The sequence below is a fragment of the Photinus pyralis genome, unplaced genomic scaffold (genome assembly GCF_008802855.1).
Source record: "Photinus pyralis isolate 1611_PpyrPB1 unplaced genomic scaffold, Ppyr1.3 Ppyr1.4_unclustered_Scaffold7338, whole genome shotgun sequence".
Taxonomy (NCBI): domain Eukaryota; kingdom Metazoa; phylum Arthropoda; class Insecta; order Coleoptera; family Lampyridae; genus Photinus; species Photinus pyralis.
The window spans coordinates 1,943-10,059 of record NW_022172131.1 but is presented as its reverse complement, the minus strand read 5'-3'; the positions used below and the strand labels follow the sequence as shown (position 1 = coordinate 10,059).

Below are 8,117 nucleotides of genomic sequence, written 5' to 3'. Positions count from 1 at the left end.
ACCGGGCGCTGTTTCCTATTCCCGCCATTTACGTTTCCTACTGATTAGCATATCCTGCTGATTCGGATATCCTGTTTACAACAGCGGACGCTGCTTCCTGTTGACGTGAACGGATGTTAGTTTCCTGTTAACGACCGGACGCTGTTTCCTGCTGATTAGAATTTACCGGATGCTGCTTCCTGCCGATGACCGGATGCTGCTTCCGTTATTGCATACCTACCCATATAAATATAGATGTAGAGTGATATACGTTTTCAGTTCAGAAGATGACGAATATACGATTATTTCGAGGTAAAGAAGCAGTTAAGGAGATAAAGCGTTTAAAGATAGATGATGTTTTTCTCTATCAGTGGTACATCGATCAGGGCGTCTACTGCTACATTAGGTACCTGAATTCGAAACCTGCAGCATTTGCGCTAATATCAAGAATGAACTTCGATCCTCTAGATATTCATAAAAAATCCCAAGATGCTGAATTACATCTATATTTTACCGGAGTATCGAAGAAGAGGATATGCCGCCGAACTTGTGACTCACATCATTGGCGTTACTGAATTTTCAGCATTTTGTTCCAACGAGGAGTCCGAAAAATTGTTTGAAAAATGTAATTGCGCAAATCACGGTATAATAAATAACGCCGTAATGTTTAGATACCCTTAATAAACACGTTTTGCATAAATTGTTTTTATTCCTAATATACCTATAAATAGATTAATGACCTATAAATAGAATTTGCTTATACCAACCTATATCACTTTCGCAACTCCCTATACATTTATTATCGAATTTATCGTAACGTTAGAGGGGGTATCTAGGAGGAGTTCGCTATATATGCGATACATTTATTATCGAATTTATCGTAACGTTAGAGGGGGTATCTAGGAGGAGTTCGCTATATATGCGATACATTATTCAGATTTTTCCCATTCCAATTCGATCATTCGTTGAGATCAGTCGTATTGTATCTGTTGGTGCGAATTTTATTAGTCGTATTTTATCTGTTAGTGTGTATTTTCTTAGACGTATTATATCTATAGGCGAGTTTTGTTATTAATATTGCTTTTATTATTTAGTATTTTGAGCTTTTAGACGTGCAAGATGTTTACCGATTTAGTAAAACAGATTGCAAGTATTTTAAGTGTGCTTAGAACTAAGTATAGTGGCAAAACCGTGAGGCAAGGGATAATTAAGTGTGATAAGGCTAGACGTAGAATTCAAGATTCGATGCGTAGGTCATTATCCATAGGTGAAAGGCAACATCTTGAGGCTTGTTTACGTAATATTAAATCGATGCGTAAACACTTTAAATTAGAACAAAGGAGAGGCTTGGGTATATCTTTGAATAAAGGAACCTCCACTTCGGCTTTTAGTAATAGAAAAGAAACCGCAAAAGATCGCGTGCATTGGGATGACTCCATTTCGGCTTTTAGCAATAGAATACGAACTGGAGTTATCACTAATCTTAAACATAAAGACCCCGGCAACTTCTTAATGGATTGTAAGACCATCTTCAAAAGCCGAATTCATAACGCGTTGAAGCAAGATGAGGCTGTGAAAATAAATGCGATTTTTTGCGGGGAATTTGTGATTACTCAAGGTGAAAAGATGCTTAATGAGTATAAGTACTTTACAACATCAAATGCGGCAATATATAGGGATACTAACATAGATGAGTGGTTTAAGGAGAAGGTTGAGAAACCAATAATGAAGAAATTATCGGAATTTCAAGAACGTGATAGTGGTTGGGGACTTAGTGCCGTTGTTAATTTAGGAGTGAACATTAACAAATTTACACCTCAACTTGGCTCTTCATATATTGAGTTACCTGTCCTGATTAAGAGAAAAGAAGCTTGTATCAACGTTAAGAACGATGACAATGCGTGCTTTGCGTGGGCGGTGGTTTCAGCGTTGTATCCTGTTGATAAACATCCTCAAAGAATATCCAAATACCCTCACTACTCTTCCGTGCTCAAGCTAAAAGGGATCCAGTTTCCGATGACTATGCGACAAATTCCGAACTTTGAAAAACAAAACAACATCTCCATTAACGTGTATATTCTGAAGAAGGAGAAAAAAGACCAATTTAATACGTTGCCTACCTACCTAACGAAGGAAAAGAGGGATAAACATGTGAACCTGCTTTTAGTGCAAGACTGCTACGAACAATCGACCAAGTTCCATTATGTTTGGATAAAAAATCTTTCACGGCTAGTATCGAAGCAGTTAAGCAAAGAAAAAAGGCAAAAGTATATTTGCGATAGATGTCTACATTTTTACCGTTCTGAAGATAAATTACATAAGCATATTAAGGATTGCATACAAAAGAATGATACAGCCATCAAGATGCCTACAGAGGAAAAAAAGATGTTGAAGTTTAAAAATTTTAAAAATAAAATAAAAGCCCCCTTTGTCGTATATGCAGATCTCGAGAGCGTTCTGAAACCTAGCACAAAAAAGACTGCATACCAACAACATATTCCAGCAGCTGTGGGATACTACTTCAAGTGCTCATACGATGAATCTCTTTCGTTCTACAACAGCTACCGCGGTGAAGACTGTATGCGATGGTTTGCTGACGAGATGAATAAGCTTGCGGAAGATGTCTCTACGGTGTTTCTTTGCCCCTACAAGATGCATATGACACCACAGCAGGACCTTGAATTTCAAGCAGCAACGCACTGCCATATTTGTGAACAGTCATTTAAATCTGGTCAAAAGAAAGTTCGAGATCACAATCACCTTATCCCGGAGAACAACTTCCGCGGAGCGGCATGTGAGGGATGCAACGTCAACTACCAGGACACTCATACAATTCCGGTGGTGTTCCACAACTTGAGTGGATATGATGCTCACTTTGTTGTAACAGATATTGCCACTAGAATGGACGGCAAGATCGACTTGCTCCCTATAACCAAGGAGAAATATATTTCTTTTACCAAACACATCAACGAGTCACGCACTGCTTCAGATTTATCGATAGCTTCCGTTCATGCGTCGGGGCAGATAAACTAGGGAGGGTGGGGCTAGTTGTTACAATATTTACTATTTAATTTTTCTAAAGGCATATTTCGATTGTTTTGAAAATTCAAATGTTTGGTCACGTTCACAGGCCCTTGCTTTATCATTACATCAATTAATTTATAACTTTACGTGGCCGAGGTTGCCTTTATTTAAACTTGATATTACAGATGTTATTTGTAACAAGTTACCCCTATGTGGGGCAAATTGTTACAGTGTCAGGGGCAAGTTGTTACACATCTCACTATTGTTGTTAAAATATATTTATTAAGGAAAAAATTAAATATAAACAAAAAAACTCAATAATCATCATCGCTATCGGAAAGACAATGGAGGCAAACATAATAATCGTCATTTTTTGCACACCTAAGATGCGCCCATCTTTTGCATTTGGTACATCGAATCCATTCTTCATTTCTAGATGAAGAATACGCTTCTAGGCATTGGAGACAAAGCGCATCTTCATCATCAGATTCAGAATCTGTATCTGGCTGTTTTGGGTATTTTTTTATTAGAGTTGTTCTTTTACTGGTAGATGCCAAACTTATTTTCCCACTCATATTTTTTTTTGTCCTTTCAGCTTTCTTCTTCCTATTTTCCCTCATTTCAGCTTCTGCCTCCAGAGCAGCCTTAACTGGAGTGTCAGTTAATATTTCAGATTTCCGCTTTCGCCGTCCTTTCTGCTGCTTTCGTGCTGGAGCCTTGGGAAACGGTTTTATTTGCTGAGGGGTGAAATGGCCACCACTTTTGCTACTACGAGATGTTGAAGGCTGTGGTGATGGCGTTCGTTCCTTTGGCATAATTATTGCATCTTCGTTAAGTTGAACTGGATTGTCTACTGGAGTGTTTGTGACAAATGGTCTATTTGTAACCTCTGCGGGTAAAAAATCTTGATCTGTGAAAATATCTCTATTATATGGCCAGATACCTGTCACTGCAAAACCATTCTGGATATTATTAGGCGTAGCTGCTAAAGGTAGAGCTTTAGCCAACACACCTGGAATGTCGTAAATTGTCATAGGCTTTCCAGGATTGGATTTCATCCAACCATCCGCAGCGCTGTTATAATATCTCTTGAGAGGTCCATAAACAGTTCGATCTAGGGGCTGTAGTCGATGTGATGTGTGCGGTGGGAAACTAAGGAGAACCACTCCGTTAAGTTTACAATAATTTAAGACGGAAATTGACAAGTGAGACTCATGGTTATCTAATATGAGTAATACTGGTTTGTCCTTGCTACATTTCACAAATTGCACAAAGTGTTCAATAAAAATAAGGAAGTTCTCGCTAGTCATCCAGCCCGACTGATGTGCTGCACCTTTACAACCAGGAGGTGCATTCGAAAGCATAAAGTCTTTGAAATTCTTCCGTGGGAATACAAGCATGGGTGGCACACTGTTGCCGCTCGCATTAACTGCTAAGGCCATTGTCACTAGTTGCCCTCTCTCTCCTGATGTCATGGCACCCACTTGTTTGGTACCTCTCTTAGCTATTACTTTTGACGGTTTCTGCACTGTGGTTAACCCTGTTTCGTCAACGTTGTAGACATTATGGAATTCAAATTTATATTTTTCGTACACGCTGCCAAGGTTATTAAAAAACAAGTTAACGTTATGACGATTAAATGCTGTTGCACGAGATAAACTTGTGGCTTCAGGTTCTCTTATGGAAAGGTCCTTATTTCTTTTTAGAAAACCTAACAGCCAGTCTTTTGACGCCATATGGTTGTCTTTCCATACTTGGTTCACTGGGATACCATTTGTAACAGCAAACTGGTACGCTAATTGTCGTAAATCCTTTGTAGTAAGGCCAAAGTATAGTTTTGCTGAATCTGCAGCATAGTTAGCAAGTTCTACTTCTTGATTGTCGGTGAATATTTTTCGGTGTGATGTATAACCAACATGAGTGGCACCACCGTCATTATTTTCTTGTAAACGAGATCTCTTAACATAACGATGCAATGTCATAAAGATAATGTTGTATCGCTCGGCAGCATTTCTTATCGATAAGTTTTCTTGGGTTATTGCGTGCGCGGCAGATTGAAAAACTTCAGCAGGAGTATTGCCCCTGTCAGTCTTGCGCTTGTAATCCCTAACCATTATTACAACTCTAATAAACCTGTAACAATGTAATAAATGTCATTTTTCCTCAATTTTTTTCTGGATGGGGTAAGTTGTTACATGTAACAACGTGCCCTTCATTTGACGTAACAACTTGCCCCATACATTCGTGTCAAGGTTATGTAGGGGTAGTGATAATTGCACTGAATATTATTGAAAGCAAATGAGTGAGAAAAGTCTATCAAAGCATAGGCTTTGTTTCGGTATAAATAAAATTAAGTAGCTACTCACCGTTTTCTTGGGATGATTATCGATTCACAGAAAGGAAGAAATTACTTTCGACAGCATAAAAACGACTTTCATTAATAACACAAACTAAAGTGTTGTCAGAACTCTGTAATGTCACAGACTAATTGCAATGGAGTACCTCAATCGCGCAATGTAAATTAAATGATTCTATGATAGATGGAGATACCATACAACTCAATTGTAACAACTTGCCCTTGTAACAACTTGCCCCACCTTCCCCTATCGTCAGCACTGACAGAATTTCCCAATCTCAAGGCGCAATTCTCTACACTACCTGCGGATCAATTTAATCTTTTAACTAAAAAAGGAGTCATGCCGTATGATTACCTCGACTCGTTTGACCGCTTCGAAGAGCCAACTCTACCTCCTCAAGATGACTTCTACAATAAGCTAGAAGATAAGCCCTGTCCCAGAAAAATGTATCGTAGAGCTCAGGAGGTGTGGGACAGATTTAACTGCAGCAACTTGGGTCAATATGTAGACTTGTACATGAAGACTGATATTCTACTCCTTGCAGATGTCTTTGAACAGTTTAGATCAAGCTGTATTAGCACTTATGATTTAGATCCGGCCCACTATTTTACACTACCAGGCTTTACTTGGGATGCCATGTTGAAATACACGCGACAAGAGCTGGAACTCCTTACCGACCAGGATATGTTTCTCTTTGTCGAGCGGGGTATTCGTGGAGGGTTAAGTCAAGTCTGCTCTAAAAGAAGAGCTCATGCAAACAACAAATATATGCCCAAATATGATTCAACGAAACCGGATGTCTATCTAATGTACAACGATATCAATAACCAGTATGGCTGGAGTATGAGTCAATATCTTCCATATGGAGGCTTTGAATGGGTAGACTCCAACATCGATATCACTACGATTCCGGATGATGCAGATGAAGGCTACATTCTAGAAGTTGATTTGGAGTATCCACAGCATTTGCATGACGCTCACACGGATTTACCGTTCTGTGCATTACACATCAACCCGAAGACTATGAAACCGCCAACTGAAGCTGCGGCAATTTCAAAACTCATGGCGACCTTAAATAATAAAGAAAAATACGTCATCCACTATCGAGCCTTGAAGCAAGCATTAGCCCATGGCCTAATTCTCTCCAAAGTACATAGGGTACTCAAATTTAAACAGTCCCCTTGGCTAAAGTCCTACATTGACCTTAATACAGAACTAAGAAAAAAAGCCAAGAATGAATTTGAGAAGAACTTGTTTAAGTTGATGAATAACGCAGTCTTTGGGAAGACTATGGAAAATGTCAGAAAACGGGTTAATATCAAATTACTAACGCAATGGAAAGGACGTTACGGCGCAGAATCATACATTGCGAAACCGGAATTTAAATCTTGCGCCATTTTTAACGAAAACTTGGTAGCTGTAGAATTGAATAAGCTTGAAATTTATTTAAATAAGCCTATATACGTGGGCCAAGCTATTCTTGATCTAGCCAAGACAACTATATACAGCTTCCATTATGACTACATGATGGATAGATTTGGAGATAACTGCACTGTTCTTTACACAGATACGGACAGCTTAATTTACGAAATTCGTGAACAAGACCCTTATATGGCTATAAAAAGCGACTGTTTTAAATATTACGATACTAGCGATTATGACCCCAATAACCCATATGGCATACCCCTTGTAAATAAGAAAGTGTTGGGCATGATGAAAGATGAAAATAATGGACAGATAATGACCGATTATGTAGGATTACGATCGAAACTGTACACCACTAAAGTATTATCCACTAAGGACGATTTAATAAAACTACAACAGAAATTGGAAGCGGAGGAGTATGATGAGGATGAAATTGCTACGATTATTAAAAATTATGGTTTGACTAAGAAGGCAAAGGGGATAAAGAAAAGTGTAGTAGAAACTAAAATTACCTTTGATGATTATGTGGAGTGTCTGGAGACCTATAAGCGCAAAACTACATCTCAAAATTTGATTCGTACGGATAAACATCAAGTTTATTCCATAACGCAGTCGAAAATTGCTCTAAGTCCTGAGGATGATAAGAGATACCTGATTCCTGACTCATTTAACACTCTACCGTGGGGCCATTATGCTATCAATAAGCCTCAAGATGTTGAACAGATGGAAGTTGATTAAGGTTGTGATTTTTGATGAATTAGTTACAAATTGTCAAAATCCTAGGAAATTTGTATACAAATTAGGATATTATTTTAGGAATATTCTTAGACTAAAGGTTATTAGCAAACTACCCCTGTATAAAGCTAAAAATAGTAAATTCTTGTATAAATTTAAGATTTCATTAATAAAATGTTAAGGTTCAACTCTGTTATACACCTTATCCTTTGCTAACGGGTTACTACTTATGCGCAAGCAGTACTATTAAAAAGGTAGGCCTATTAGTTATTTTTTATACACCCTGTGTAGAGAAATATCTAATGGGGAATCCTATAACGAGACCGTAAACATCTCCAATAAATTGCATTATTTCTAGTGTGAATTTATTGCCTCCTGGGTGGTCATGGAAAGAGGTGTATCTACCCAATAATAATTTAACTAAAGCTATACAAGGTAGATCGATAATTCGGTAACTTGTTCCTCTTCTAGAATATACGCAGCTAAATGTCCATTTTACTATTTAACCACCTTAAAATCCTGGTAAATATTCCGCTAAGACATATTATACATTTTAAGAGTCTATTTGTAGAACGGCCTCGACCAAATGGAGAATTT

General features: G+C 38.1%; 3 protein-coding genes across 3 annotated transcripts; 2 read left to right on the top strand and 1 right to left on the bottom strand.

Annotated features, from left to right (window-relative positions):
* The first annotated feature begins 842 nt into the window (after positions 1-842).
* On the top strand, positions 843-3,012 carry LOC116182747. Its single transcript, XM_031503290.1, has 2 exons — positions 843-1,037; positions 1,090-3,012. Exon 2 carries the CDS (start codon positions 1,099-1,101, stop codon positions 3,010-3,012), a length of 1,914 nt encoding a protein of 637 aa, XP_031359150.1. The 5' UTR covers positions 843-1,037; positions 1,090-1,098.
* Positions 3,013-3,108: 96 nt separating this feature from the next.
* Positions 3,109-5,604, bottom strand: LOC116182745. The gene is made up of 2 exons (XM_031503289.1): positions 5,370-5,604; positions 3,109-5,136 (listed from the first exon to the last, which is right to left on the bottom strand). The coding sequence occupies exon 2, from the start codon at positions 5,115-5,117 to the stop codon at positions 3,318-3,320; it is 1,800 nt and encodes a 599-aa protein (XP_031359149.1). The 5' UTR covers positions 5,118-5,136; positions 5,370-5,604; the 3' UTR covers positions 3,109-3,317.
* Positions 5,544-7,523, top strand: LOC116182744. The gene has a single exon (XM_031503288.1). It carries the CDS (start codon positions 5,544-5,546, stop codon positions 7,521-7,523), a length of 1,980 nt encoding a protein of 659 aa, XP_031359148.1.
* The last annotated feature ends 594 nt before the right edge of the window (positions 7,524-8,117 follow it).

Bases quoted from the DNA above. Each gene is read 5' to 3' on its own strand.
- LOC116182747 (XM_031503290.1), top strand. From the start codon at position 1,099: ATGTTTACCGATTTAGTAAAACAGATTGCAAGTATTTTAAGTGTGCTT.
- LOC116182745 (XM_031503289.1), bottom strand. From the start codon at position 5,117: ATGGTTAGGGATTACAAGCGCAAGACTGACAGGGGCAATACTCCTGCT.
- LOC116182744 (XM_031503288.1), top strand. From the start codon at position 5,544: ATGGAGATACCATACAACTCAATTGTAACAACTTGCCCTTGTAACAAC.